This window comes from Babylonia areolata, chromosome 1, assembly GCF_041734735.1.
Source record: "Babylonia areolata isolate BAREFJ2019XMU chromosome 1, ASM4173473v1, whole genome shotgun sequence".
Taxonomy (NCBI): Eukaryota; Metazoa; Mollusca; class Gastropoda; order Neogastropoda; family Buccinidae; genus Babylonia; species Babylonia areolata.
The window spans coordinates 87546232-87561802 of NC_134876.1; the positions used below are offsets into that span (position 1 = coordinate 87546232).

Here is a 15571-nt window from a genome sequence, read left to right on the forward strand (position 1 = left end):
TACCTATAGTGGGAACGGAAAATAAGATTGCTGGTCTTTCCAGACAGTAATGTTGTCGAATGGTTAGAGGGCTGGATTCTCGCCTGAGTTTCCTGAGTTGGATTCCCGGTTTCGAAGCAAATGCTGGGTTAAGGGTTGAGATTTTTCCCAGTCCCAGGTCAACATAATATGCAGACCTGCTAGTGGATCACAGACGCTTACATGTAATCCATGTCAGCGTTCGGTGGGTTATGGAAACGAGAACATACCGAGCATGCACGCACCCTCCCCGAAAATGAAGTGTGGCTGCCTAAATGGCGGGGTAAAGAAAAGAAGAAAAATAAACGGTCACACAAGTAAAATCTTGTGTTTTCTGTGTGTGTGTGTGTGTGTGTGTGTGTGTGTGTGTGTGTGTGTGTGTGTGTGTGTGTGAAATCTGACTAGATGACACGGGAAACTAATGATGAGCTCCCAAAGACAGCTCTCAGCCGGCTGTACCAAGGTTGGCAACATGTGCAAAATGACTCGTAAAGCGCTTAGAGCTTGACCGAGGATAGGCGCTACGTATGTAAGTACGTATCCATAATCATTGTCGTCATCATTGGTCGTTTCGTCGATGTCTCTCTCCCTCCTTCCTTTTCCTTTTCTTTCGTTTCACAAAACGAAACAGTAATATTAATAATAGTAATAATAATAATAATAATGGTATTTATATAGCGCTGAATCTTGTGCAGAGATAAATCAAAGCGCTTTCGCACCAGTCATTCACACGCTTGCATAACTCTAAAACTGGAGAAACTGGAGACAAGGAAGAGACAGGGAAGGGAGACTGTTTTGGGAAGAGGTGGGTTTTTAGGCCAGACTTGAAAGAGCTGAGTGTGGAGACTTGACGAAACGAAAGAGGAAGTTCATTCCAATTGCAAGGTCCAGAGACAGAGAAAGAACGACGGCCAACAGTCGAGTGTTTGAATATGAGTGTGCGCAAATAAAGTGCATCCGAAGCCGATCGTAGTGAGCGAGATGGAGTGTAGAGGTGAAGTCAGCCACAGAGATGGAAAGGGCAGATTTGTGAATACGTTTATAACTTAGAGTGCTGATCTTGTACTTTATTCTGTGTGAGACAGGGAGCCAGTGGAGATGTTGCAAAAGAGGAGTGATGTGCTCAGATCTTTTCTTTCTGAGGACGAGTCGGGCAGCAGAATTTTGTATGCGCTGAAGGGACTGAATGGATGAAGCAGGCAAACCGGACAATAGAGAGTTACAGTAAAGGCGAGAGAGAATGAGAGAAACGACAAGTGTAGATGTTGCGTCAATGGACAGATATTTCCGGATGGAACTGATGCGTCGCAATTTACTGTAGCACGATTGACATGTCTGACATAGATTTTTGCATGGACAGTGTGTTGTCAAGGACAACGCCGAGGTTCCTGACAACTGGAAAGAGGGATGGATGTACTGCCAAGTTTGATTGTGTCAATTGTGATGTAAGAGAGTTTTTGTTTAGTTCCTATGATCATTGCTTCAGTTTTGATACAGCGCTTGATGCTGAAACTTTTTTTCTGGTGTGGTGGGGGTATGTGGCTGCGGAAAGACCCTACCTACCTCCCTTCCCCCCTTTCATTTCTTCTTCTTATTTTAAATTATTTTATTTCATTTCATTTTATTTTTATCAAGCGAATGCAAAACCTGTGTCGAACGCCAGATACAAACAGCCGAAGCAGGGCGTATCCATTGTTGAATTACCCGACTGCAAAGCAGACAGCCCCACAAACGAACGGGCGACAGCTTCACTTTACGGGGAATCCTTCAGACACTTCTAATGGGATTTGGTATTCTTTTGATTCACCACAAACTGAATTTTTACCGGAGCATATGCAGACTGTCGGAATTCCGAAAGCGCGAGAAAGCATTACAGTCCAGCGAGTCAGTGGCATCTGCTTGGCAGATGTGGTGTAGCGTATATGGTTTGTCCGAGCGCAGTGACGCCTCCTTGAGCAACTGAAACTGAAACTGAAAACTGAGTCAGAAAGACATTGGCAAAGAGTTCTGAAAACTGTGAATGTGACTTAAAAATCGATGGCGGGATGATTTGCTTTGACTGGTCTGCTGTCACAGTCCGTTTTTTTGGTGTTTTTTTTGGGGGGGGGGGTTGGGGGATGTTTTTTTTTTTTTTTTTTTTTTTTTTTTTTTGGGGGGGGGTTGTTTGTTCGTTTGTTTGTTGTGTTTTTAGGCCGTCTTCGATACGTGTTTGTGATCCCTTTTTTCCGAAAATAGATTTATCGTTTCTTCGCGGTGGTTTTGTAATCCGGTGGATGATACACCTTGCTGACGTCCTCAGCACAACGTATATTCTTGCTGGCCTCTGTGGTGCTTAATGGGTAAGATAGATAACATTGTTTTGCTTTTTTTTTCAGATCTGACGGGGTTTGTGTTTTGAAGTGGTTGAATTTTCTATTTAGTTGGGCAGTCCTGATATGACCCTGTGCGGTCGGCTGGACTAAGAGCAACAATGTCAAAATCTACCTGGCTGTCTGTCTGCCTGTCTGTCTGTTTATCTCTGTCTCTCTCTCTCTCTCTCTCTCTCTCTCTCTCTCTCTCTCTCTCTCTCTCTCTCTCTGCGTATACCTGCATGCGTGCGTATGTGCATGGGTTCGTATGCTCTCTCTCTCTCTCTCTCTCTCTCTCTCTCTCTCTCTCTATATATATATATATATATATATATATATATGTGTGTGTGTGTGTGTGTGTGTGTGTGTGTGTCTGTGTGTGTGTCTGTGTGTGTGTCTGTGTGTATGCGCACGAGCGCGTATTTTATGGTACACACATGTACTGTCATTCTCTGATTCCTCCAAAAATGTGAAAAAAGAAGAAGGTAAATCGATGTGAACAATTTCTTTGCGCAAAACTTGTCAGCAGATCCGTCACAAGATTTTCATGTCGTTACCTTTCATTGAAAGAGGGAAAGAGATGTATATACTTGTCGACACGGGGAAGTATCTCGTTAAGATAACCAAGACAGCTGCCCCCCTACAAGACACACACCCCATACACTCCTCCAATCATGGTTTTAGCTGACAGCCCCAATGAGATCGCCGCCGCTCCATGAAATTCCTTCAGGCATGTTTCTAAGTGGCACCACCCTCTGGAATCTGTGTGCTGTGGGGTGAACAACCTGGTCACCACAGGCAGACTGAAACCTACTTGGTAACGCGCGTCCCCTCGCTGTGGTGAAGAAACGGGGAGCGAAAAAAATGGCTGGCGATAGTTCTAAGCTCTTAAATGCCAGAGAGAGAGAGAGACAGAGAGAGAGAGAGAGACAGAGAGAGAACAAACAAACTATATAATTCTCGGTCATGACACGCCAGAGAGAGAGAGCGAGACAGAGACAGAGAGAGAGACAGAGAGAGAACAAACAAACTATATAATTCTCGGTCATGACACGCCAGAGAGAGAGAGCGAGACAGAGACAGAGAGAGAGACAGAGAGAGAACAAACAAACTATATAATTCTCGGTCATGACACAAAATAGAGGAAAAGTGTATGACTATAGATCGATCGACGGCGGAATGATTTGCGTTGACTATGTGTCACTTGCTTTTGTGGTGCTGTCTTCGTAGCGTCCTGTGATCCTTTTATAAGTTAAAGAGATTCCTTCTCAGTAGACTCTCTCTCTCTCTCTCTCTCTCTCTCTCTCTCTTTCACACACACACACACACACACACACACACACAACCCTTGCTAACAACGAAGTAAGCGAATTTACAACAAACAAACAAAAACCCATCTCACTTGCTTTTCTCTCCACGCAGATTATGAAACCAGAAAGAAAAGTGAGCAAACTGCCGGCACTGTCTCGTTCATTGTTCAAATGCCCAACAAAGAAAACCGCCTCGTGGTTTGACTTCGAAACATCCCCCAAGCCAACTGGAAGACTAAATGCTACGTGTGCATGTATATCTACACACAAGGCCGGCAGATTCATCGTGCTCAAAACACCCTGTATGTTAAAATCTCAGACTACCCCCAAAATCTGACTTTGAAAGGGTGTCACATATCTGAAGAAAAAAAACTCACCAAACCGGTGATACAGGTATAGTAGCTCACAGCGTCAATGGCATGAGTGCCGCGCCGGCAAATTGTGAGAGACATGTCCCTAAACTTTCCCGGCCTGTCTGACCTGTCCGGGCAGCTTGATTACATTTTGATCAGGAGAGACAAGGTTAATTCCTGCCTGGAAGCACGCGGACTTTGCCTGTCTTGAAGGTGAGCACATAGTCTGGGGATATTTTCGTTCCTGAAAACCCAATTTTCTCAGCGATGAGATGGGGAGAGAGAGAGAAGGCGGGTGGGGGGGGGGATTGTGGGGGTGTGGGGGGGGGGGGTAGGGAGGGAGAAAGACAGAGACAGACAGATAGAGGGCTGAGATAGACATGATTGGGGTTAGAAAACAATAGAATGACGGATGAGAGCATTTAAGTGTAGGAACGTGTCTACTCACTATGTAAAACGGTCTGATTTGCATACGTCGGTTCGTGTGTCCACCGTGTGTGTGTGTGTGTGTGTGTGTGTGTCAGTCTGTCAGACTGAGCCCTGATACCTTCTGTGGGGTCTGCTGGGCATTAAGCAATAAGAAAAGCAAAGTCTGTTGGACTATTGGCCTAACCACAGATCAGTTGTCACAGGGGGAAAGAAAACATGATTTTCTTTTTCCCCTCGTTTCGTATCATGCCACATAGAAAGATTTTTCCAGTGATTCCTACAATGTGGCGTTGACATCGATAGACAGGGAGGCAGTTAAGTTGAAGCCATGCGTTTGTTCCAAGAGGAATTTGATGGCACAATAATTTTTTTGGAACCTTTATCACGGGTTACCGTGCCATTTATTTTTCTACTCATTTGATCTTGGTTGTTTTGTTTGTTTGTTTGTTTGTGTTGTTGTTGTTGTTGTTTTAGATCAATATCCATGCTCAGCCATCTCTCGGCGTGTATAAACTTGTGGGAAGGTCTTAAACCTAACATCCTTTTTCTAAAGAATATACAGCTTGTGTCTTTTTCTTTTTCTTTTTTTCTTCTTTTTTTCTTTTTCTTTTTTTTCTTCTTTTTTTGGATCCGCGCATATTGGTAATAACGACATTGATATTTGCCCTTTTGTTCGTCTACACAGATACACAGACAGATAGACGAATAAACTCTCTCTCTCTCTCTCTCTCTCTCTGTGTGTGTGTGTGTGTGTGTGTGTGTGTGTGTGTGTGTGTGTGTGTGTGTAAAAAGGAGACAACAAATTAACGTAAATTAAGTAACTAATATCAAGACATGTGTTTATTGTATTTTCAGTGAACCTCGAACATCAATGCTAGCAGCAGTTCAGAATGTATGACACACAATTTGCTTGAACTATTTGGAAAGTGGTGAAATGTAGAAGAGAAAAAAAAAAGTAAATGTAATCAATGCATTTGAAATGATGTTATCACATACTTATTTTGAAACGTGTACTATTCTACGACCCTCCCCACTATCCCTGTGTATGTATGCCCATGGCCGGAACACAAGAAACCATTTGCCTTGACCTCTCTCTCTCTGTGTCTCGCTCTCTCTCTCTCTCTCATTTGCTTCGCGCATGTGCGTGTGTGCATGTCTGTATGTGTGTCCATGTATTGAAGTGTTCGTTTCCCAGAGGGTGCATGAACAAAACTTCAAGCAGTTATTTTGACTGTGGATTAGATAACAGTTCACAAACTTTGATTTGGGTTGGGCCATGGCAACACACACACACACACACACACACACACACGCACGCACGCACGCACGCACGCACGCGCACACACACACGCACACACACACATACACACGCGCGCGCGCGCGCATCCGTTCAGCCAAGGAAAATCATAATGTCATCTGCACGATCTTCTAGCCGATGTCGTATAAGGTATTGTCGCCGTGAAAAAGTGTCGCTGCGATACTGTTTCACCATGAATACTGTCGCTGACGTGAGATAGTGTCGCGGCGACACTATTTCACGGCGACAATATTCTATACGACACAGGCTCTTTTGATCTTTGTTCGGTGGTGCCTGGGAGTGACAATGGATGTCGGAGTCGGAGGTGATGTACTTCTGTTGGCCTACTCTCTAAGCTGATTGCTTTGACCAGTACGTCAATGACCGCTACCACTCTTAACATCGACCCATCCCTCTTCTTTTCCTCCCTTCCCTTCCACAAACCCCTGCACTCCTCTCCCCCACTCTGGGCGTTCTTCTTTCTTCCCACCCACTGCCCCTCCCGTTCCCCTGGTTCACCTGAGGAAAGTGATGCCCATTGCACGGTCTTCCTGCCTGCTGTTTGCATCCCTGATCTTTTGCTCAGTTTGGGTCCGGGAATGAAAATAGACAGTCTGAGCTCTGTGGGGAACAGTGGTGGTAATAATTTTGCTATCTTCTTTGGCTTCTTTGTTCCATACATCTTCTTTTTTTATATATAAATTATTCACGGTCTTTGTCTTTTCAGTTTCCTTTCTTTTTTTCATTGTTTTACAGTATTTCTTTACCTTGACGTGCTGTGTGTGTTGTGTGTGTGATTTTGTTTTTAATTCTTCATCACGTTAATGCATATCTACGTCTTTTTTTTTTATCCACATAAGAGAAGGCTAATGGTGGCCAGTGCTCGCATTTCATCCCAACGTGGAAGCCATATGTATTTGTGGAATCCCGTTATTTGGCCAGAAGGGACTGCTTACTGAGCATGGTATAATGTGGAAACGTTGTGGAGGGTGTCGGGTAGAAATCCTACTGTCTGAGCGAGGGGTTTTTTATATCGTGCAATTAGCTTGATTTAAAGTGCAAATTTTTGGGTTCGTTTTCGGTGGTTCAATTTTGACATCCCTGTTCACCTTACTTTCTTTCTCCCATCTTTCAGTCTCTGTCTGTCTGTCTGTCTGTTTGACTGTCTGCCTGCCTGCCTGTCATGTGAGTCTTGAAGGCCTTGATCTCTTGTTTAGATAGCTGTGATGATCTCTCTTTGGAATGATAAAACAAAGTAACATGTTCCCAACAGAAATACTGATACTTACACACAAAAAGGAGGAAGCTGTATACGATTGGCGCCGACTGTTATGGATGTATTGCTGAGGCAAAGACGAAAAATACATTTCACCATTGAGATTTCAAGAAAGGCTGCAACTCATGACAGAATGACACAGAAAGGCGCCAGCACGAAGGATACTTTCGAAGATTTTGTTTTACGCAACCAATTTAAAATCGGAATGATTGCCAGATGTTGCAATGTCACTCAGACGGTATGCGTCGATCTCAGATTTTGGCATACTCGCCGCGACTGTACTCTGCGTGGGCTGTGATATGGCTGACAACATGTCGCTTTGTGGTCACGAATCGATCGTGCCGTCACGCTGAAAAACTCTGTTACAAACTTCTCCTGAATGTTTGACGGGAAATGGATCTCTTAAAGCAGCGTGGAAAAAAAAATTAGATAAAAAGCCCGGATTTTTATGTTGCCGTTGGTCCTTTTCTAAGCGCCGAGTGCATGCTACAAACAGGACCTCGGCCAGTTAGCTGCAATGAAAAGACCAGTCGCCTGACCACGTCCCATTCAAGGTCTGGTGACGAGAGAAGAAACACTTCCCTTCGTGCAAGGACGGGGTTGGCATCTTCTAGTTTCCTTGGAATGCGCTATACGATGGGCCACGGTACATGTTTGCGAGTTGGACTTTGTCAGTTCTTCCGTGTCCGTTTCTTCTAAAGGAGGGACAAATGGTTTTCCTTTCTTGGCAATATCCACATTTATATTTTCTTCCCCAGTAATTTTCTCTGTTTATCAGACGGAAAAACCAGTAAATCGGTTAATAATATTGCAATAAATACTCTACATTTCTTCCTTTCCACTCTTTGACAGGCCTTCTTCACGTCTGTCTTGACGGGGGAAGAAATGTAGAGTATATATTACAATGTTATTTAAACAAATTTAAGATTTTTCTGTCTTTGGAACGAAGTTGAATGGAAAGAGCGCAGGGGAAGAAATGTGGACACTGCCCCTTTCTTTCCCTTCCTCCGTTCTAATTCAGGGTTGTGGAGTCAATACGGAAACAGTAGAATGTCGTGTTTGTTATTAATGTCTTCGCTCAAAAGGAGTGTCACTTAGAAGATTATACTAACGAAAAACGGGTTGTGGTAGAGTGGAGTGGGGGAGAGCCTGTTGTGAAGGAATTGATCCGTTGGCATTTCAGAGGGTTTCCAGCATTCACTCAAAGCAAGCTGATCTTGGTCTTTTGCAGAAGTTGATAAGCTCTTAAATGAAGATGGAGGAAGTGGGGGGCGGTTAATATTAAAAATAGTGATTTTTAATATTTACCCGCCAAAAACGTTGACATTTTCCATTTATCGGCAGACGATTGTGCAATAGGTATCGTATGTATCCCAAATCATCTGTTTCAAAATCTTGATTACGATACGTATCCATAGCTATTTGAAACTGATATTATACAGTTTGTCAGATTCCTGTTTGACATCAGCTCGTTGTGCGCAGTATATTCAATGTATTTTTGGTTTGTCTGTGGAGAGCTCTCTCTCTCTCTCTCTCTCTCTCGCGCGCGCGCGTATGTGTATGTGTGATGTGATGTGATGTGATTCTGCTTATACTATTTTATCTGCATTTATGGATATACATGGTCAGCCGCGTAGCATGTTTGCGTGCAAAGAGTTGATAGATCATAATGACATACAGTACTTATATGGTGCAAACTTGTCATATAACGGGGTCTAAGCGCCTCACCTGAAACAACACATATTGGAACAGGTGGTTTTGTTTGGTTTTGTCTGTCTGTTTCTTTGTAGTTGTTGTTTAGGAAGAAGACAGAGTTGGTGAGTGACGGAGATCCAAAGGAAGAGATTTCCAAACAGGTGATTGATACTGAAAGGGTCTTTGACCAAATATCTTTGAAGAGACTTCGGGGACTGCAAGTAGGTTTTCCCCAGGGGTGTAAATGTCAGTACAGAAGGCAAGTAAGAAGGGAGAGAACCTTCGAAGTGGCGCTAAGTCAATACACCACTTTTGCACTGAATTCGGCAATATCCACATTTCTTCCCCTCCGCTCTTCAGTGTGACTGACGGAGTGAACGTTCACATCTTCTTGTCAACACTACTCATTCCGTCTTGAGGGGAGGTGGTGGGGGTGGGGGTGTAGATATAGCCCTGAATTCTGTATTGCTTGTATATGCGAAATTCCGGTGTTGATGGACTTTTTAGAATATTTATATCAAATTGTTTAAAGATGAATGCTTCATCTTTTTTTTTTATTTCAAAAGTTAATATTTCCACATATCTGTTTCTAGTGTTCTTATTTTATTGTGTTACAGTTTAGTCTCCGAGGAAGCCGGCTTTACCCAACATCCAGAGTGGAGTTTTCATCTTGCGGCCAGCACCAGTCACTTCACGAGCAGTGTCTTAGAGAAGTACTACTGTATTTACTCAAGGCAAAACTTCAGCATCGGATTCCTCGCTACTTCGTGTTAATGTCAGCAAACCTGTCGCAGCAAAACAGGTGAATTACTTTCAGGTAGAGTTTTGTCGCTGTTGTTATACACACACACACACAGACACACACATATATATATATATATATATATGTATATATACACCTTCCATTTCTTTGTCCGGAGGTCCAGGTGTAGATATGCATTATTTGGTTTATTCCTTTACTATTTTTCAATGTAGTTTCGTTTCATACCTTTTCGACTCTCTCTCTCCCTCCCTCCCTCGCTCACACCGTTGAATATCACATGTGGGAACAGATGTTACGTGAAACTACTTCAAATACGACGACTATAACTACTATTACTTCTGTCACATCCACTATTTTTACGACTGTTCACAACACACACACACACACACACACACGCACACACACACACACACACACACACACCGGTATCTATGTGCCTTCGACGCGTACACAGAGCACACAATTGTAATTTTCCTGGCTGGAAAAATGATTTGGAATGCTTGCGAAATGAGCAAACACTTATAGCGACATGAAATAATTAAATTAGTTAATTTTCGTGTAGCTCAATCATACCTCAACATTTTGTTGTAGTTATGGATTCAATGTAATCCTAACCCCACTTTGTGGGGGGGGGGGGGGGGGGACGGGGGTGGGGGGGGGGGGTCAAAATCACTGTAGTCATCGCACCTAGGACAAAGTTTAGGCTACATTACTTTGCCCCTTTGTTTGAGCGACTCAAAGAGAATGGGACACATCTTGATAGGGGATTTTCAGGATGCTCACTGTTTACACCCCGACCTGTTTGTGCATTTATTGACTCACGTTGTAAGCAAAGTGCGTATATGCAATAGCATGGTGTGTGTGTGTGTGTGTGTGTGTGTGTGTGTGTGTGGTAACTATGACATTGGTATTTGATCGGCCATTACTTGTAACATAGGAACCTAATTTGGTAGGATGGTATGTATAGAATAAGACATTTGAAGTCATCCCCTTCATGGTATAACAAGCAAGGAGAGAGGTTGAGATCATAATTTGGCAACACAGAATAAAGTTTGATTGAGTCCGTATCTTACATCTAATTAGTTTGGTTTCTGGCATGGCATGGATACAGCATGACCCCGAAAGGAATTCAAAATCAGACGTAAAGCGTCAAGTTCACAATATGGTATTGATAGGAAGGGTTTTCATGTAGAGTGATGGCTTAAAGGTAACGCGTCCGCCTAGGAAGCGAGAAAATCTGAGCGCGCTGGTTCGAATCACGGTTCAGCCGCCCGGATATTTTCTCCCCCTCCACTAGACCTTGAGTGGTGGTCTGGACGCTAGTCATTCGGATTTGACGATAAACCGAGGTCCCGTGTGCAGCACGCACTTAGCGCACGTAAAAGAACCCACGGCAACAAAAGGGTTATTCCTGGCAAAATTCTTTAGAAAAATCCACATCGTTAGGAAAAACAAATAAAACTGCATGCAGGAAAAAAATACAAAAAAAAAAAGGGTGGCGCTGTAGTGTAGCGACGCGCTCTCCCTGGGGAGAGCAGCCCGAATTTCACACAGAGAAATCTGTTGTGATAAAAAGAAATACAAATACAAATGTGCAAGAGAGAGAGAGAGTTAGTCATCTGCATAATCTTCGTCAATTTTGGTACAATGATCGATCATGGTGAGAACAAAACCTCTGCACAGAGATAAGATCAAAGGTCGAGGTCACAACACGATGTGTGGAAATTTTAAAGCATGAGTGAATTTGGATTTTTCATCCAGTTTCCATTAAACATTTCGTCAGAACATTGTTTTGTAAATATATTGCTTTAAAAAAAAAGAAAAAAAAGAAAGAAAAGTCCTGTCAGTGTGCGTGTCTTTTTTGCCAGATCAGCTTTGCATGCAGCAGGCCTATCGGTTTGTGTTTTTCACGATTCCTATCTTAGATTAAGTGGGTATGACACTTAAGTCTTGAAGGCCTTGCCTCTCTTGTGTCCATCTAAATCGGAATGCTTCACTGCTATGCCAGTGTATTTTTGCCAGTTGACATTCACCTCGCAACCCACGGTGGACGGTTTTATCTAACCAAGCGGGAACTTTTCCATTTACATTTCATGCAAACGCGCAACACATCAGGTTCGTATCGCACAGTTCTGTTTTACGGTTCATATATCTCTGCTTGACCTTTTTTCGGGTGGCCTGAAGATCAGCTGTCAAGGAATGCTGGTGTCGACGGTATAATTGGAAAAAATTAATGTTGGCGGGTGTACAAACGCTCGTAGCTGCCGCTGAAAAGGAGTATGCTGTTAATGCTCACTGCGTATGCTTTCCACTTTCGTGCCCACCATGTCTTGGACAGCATCTGTCAGCGTGGTGTGTTTCATGTTGGTCCCTCTTATTTAGCATCCACATAATTATCTTCTTGATAGTGTACCCAACTGCAGCGAGAAAGATTGCCACAGTTCGGGCTGGATGACTGAAATCCATGGACCCCCACCTCCTCTCTTTTATCCCCGGCCCTTCTTCCATTTTGTTCTCCAATTGACTGTCTGAGTTTAAAATGTATGCATTTGGAGCTTGTGAAACATAAACAGATAAATCAAACCATACATAAGGGGACAAAATCATTGCCCTAGGTATAAATCCAGGACCAAAACCCACTTTGGTCGGGAATCAAATAGACTTACATGTATATATGCTGGCAGAGCATTCCGAACTTGGCAGACTCAACATGGTTTTGCTGTCAGAACGTTGTCCACTTTGATGAAGTCTGTTAACTGGTCATCCCTTCTTTTCCAGGTGGCAAGGAGCATGACAGGATGACAAACACGATGCACCGACCCCTGTTCAACTTGTACTTTCTGTCCCCCTTGCTGTCAGTGTTGATCTGGACGATGACGGTGTCTCCCCAGGGCGCCAGATGGGCCTGTCCCGACCCCTGCACGTGCCGCGAGGATCACGTGGACAAAGTGGGGCGGGCTTACGCTGTACTGTGTTCAAACAAGGGACTAACGCGCATCCCCGACCTGTCCTCTCTTGTGTCGGTTAATATATCGGTGATGTTGAAGATGGATTACTGTGAGCTGAGCAGGGTGGTTCGAGGGGACTTTCCGGCAGGCCTCAAACTGGCAATTCTTCACATCAACGGGAATTCAGGCGTGAGGCTGGATCCGGATGCTCTGCATAATGTGAAGGACACGTTAGTGTTTGTGGACTTGCAGGCTATTAATCTTCCCTTCAACGAGACCTTGCACTTCTTGTCAGGTTGTGGTCATCTTGAAGAACTCAGCCTCAGCTTCAACAACAAAGGCAATGGCCACACTCCTCGTGTTACTGCTGGTTTGTTCAAAGACCTGGGCCTGGTCGCCCTCACCAAGCTCAACATGTACAACTGTAACATACGTAGTCTGGCGGAAAATGTGTTTGAAGGTGCGAATGGAATCGTGAACTTGCATCTTGGGTCAAACCTAATTGGGCAAGTGCCACCAGCCCTGAATCGTCTTTATAGTTTGCAAACGTTGGATCTGTCGTCCAACTATATAGAGCACCTGGCTAACGGCAGCTTTATAAATTTGACTCAGTTACGTGAGCTGAAACTGCACAGAAATGACATAGATATTGTTGACGATGGAGCGTTTGCAGGCCTTCAGTCTTCCCTGGTAACATTAGTGATGGACTTCTGTTCCTTGAGAGAGGTGCCAACCGAAGCTTTGCGCCCTCTGGCCAATCTCAGCTCTCTGGATCTGACAGGAAATCTTTTCACCAGCATTGGACCTGACGCATTTGTTGGCTCTTATTGTCTCAATGAGCTGTATGTGAGTTCCCGGACTATGTCGTTTGACAAGCTTATGTTCACTGGGCAGAGGTTCTGCATAAAAGACTTGAAGATTCGGAAAGCTGAGTTGACAAGAGTCCCGCTAGAGCCTATCAGCGATCTTGTCAAACTGCAGTACCTTTTCCTTGACAAAAATAACATCACGAGACTCTGCAAAGATGGGTTGAAAGGAATAACGGCAGCCACAATCTCATTCTCTGACAATCCTATTCGTACTGTGGAAAGAGGTGCATTCAACGGACTTCGATCCAAAGTGATACTCCTGCTAGAAAGGACAGAAATAAGTGACCTAAGCTTCATTTTTGATTATCCCAATGATACATTTGGTTTCCTTAGCTTATACGGATCACCAATACCTTGTGACTGTATACTTCATCGTATAATACAAATGAGATCAGAGAACTTCTTATATGGCACCTGCTCCCATGCAGGACAAGGGTTGAACTTGAAAGACCCCAAGCTAACAGGCATTTTGGACAGAAAATGTCGACGCCCTCCAAAGTTGGGCAAGCCAACGACAAGTAGTTCTATCAAATCCCGCACAGTAGAGCCACAGGTTCAGCGGAGACAAAAACAGATGGGAAATAAAAGGCGCCAAGATGCTCGCAAGAAAAACAGACGGAAAAGCAAAACTTCACACGTAAACGCATCAGGCAAAATCCAAATGGACATGGTTTTTTTGCTACCTGTGATATTATGTTCAGTTACAATGGTGGTACCAGTTTGGTGATATCTGGATGTGTGAAACGTTGAAACTGCAGAAGCTGTTTTCTGACTCTGTTACATTAATGGCAAGGGTAATATTGCTTGGTAGAAACAGTTTGGCTCTGTCCATTTTCATTCATTTTCTATGCTCCTGAGCAGGGTGGCTAAATTCACTTTCACTGGAATGGAAGTTTGAAAATCCCTATAATTTACAATCAGAAAAAGCTCATTAAAATGATGGCAATAGAATTCAAAGTCTCTTTTTTTAAGGAAGAGATAACAGATTCTCTGCACTTAAATAATTGTAAATATAATTACAATTTCTTTTGAAGTTTTCATTGCTTTTTAATGCAGTTTCATTTTCGTCTTTTCGACATCACTAATGAAGAAAAATATACACTCACACAAACACACACGTACACGCTTTTGTTATCCCCACCAAACACACAGGTTGTGTTTATGTGAAATAATTATTATGTACAAGCATACGTCACTGTTCTTCTTGTAGGTGGCTTAGAATATTTCCATCTAATATTTCCATGAAAGGTCTGTTCCAAACCAGATGGACACGAACTCCAAAGCCATACCCAGATAGCTCAGCAGACCCCAACCATGGACTACACACGTTCGTCAGAACCCAGTCCAAGGCAAAGAAGAAGAAGCAAACACCAACAAATCAAGACCTGGTGCTCCAAAACCTGTAGGGGCCAGAGAAATGAAATGGCTCCATCCTGTAATGTTAAGCCCAGCATGGGAATTGAAGAGCAATGGGGAAAATCAGGTAATGTTAAGGTATGTGGAGTTAATGAATGATTTTTCAGCTACCTTCTGAAGAATTGCTGTCTTTGTTAGATGAGCCAGAATCATTTTCTTTCATCCTACCCTTCAGACCAATACGATCAGATTAAAAAAAAATTTATCAGGTACAAAGTGAATCTGTAACAATACAGACAGGTGGATTCTGCAATAAACAGGACCCAGAACTTCACACAACCTCCAGACCTACACTTCATGCAGTCTTTTTTTCTTTTAAGTTTTTGCCATCAAGTAAGTGCCTGCGGTTTCTTTGGGGAATCCTACACATGAATGCTTGAGTGTATTGTACACATGTACACATGCCCACAAACATTCACACATTCTAATACAATATTATGAAGTTCTTCTTAGAATAGCACGTTTCTTCTCTCAAATCTGACTGTCTGGCTTTGAAAAGACAGTGTTTTTTTATTGTTTGATCATTCTTCATTGACATGGATAGAATACTGTACTGTTCTCTTCTAAAGTATCAATATCATGAAATTATGCTGTAAGCTGAATGGAAAACCAGTCATTGCCAATGTTTATATAACGATGAAATGTTATTGTTGATCGTAACTGTTGATGACGTTTGACTGTTATCTCTAAGATATATATGAATGCATACTTTGAGTGAAAGTGTAAGTGTGTGTGTGTGTGCGCGCGCGCACGCGTGCCTGCCTCTGTGTATGTGCTTGTGTGTGTGTGTGTGTGTGTGTGTGTGTGTGTGTGTGTGTGTGTGTGTGTGTGTGTTTCTGTTCTTTCTTT

General features: G+C 43.2%; 1 protein-coding gene across 1 annotated transcript in view; it reads left to right on the forward strand.

Moving 5' to 3' along the window:
- The window catches only part of LOC143293993 (uncharacterized), a 348573-nt gene extending 333058 nt beyond the window's left edge, over positions 1-15515 (forward strand). Inside the window, exons 6-7 of the mRNA XM_076605390.1 lie at positions 9344-9528; positions 12268-15515. Coding sequence (XP_076461505.1) covers positions 12288-14033 — 1746 coding nt within the window. The 5' untranslated portion in view covers positions 9344-9528; positions 12268-12287 and the 3' untranslated portion in view covers positions 14034-15515. The remainder of the gene's footprint in view (positions 1-9343; positions 9529-12267) is intronic.
- Positions 15516-15571: the final 56 nt, after the last annotated feature.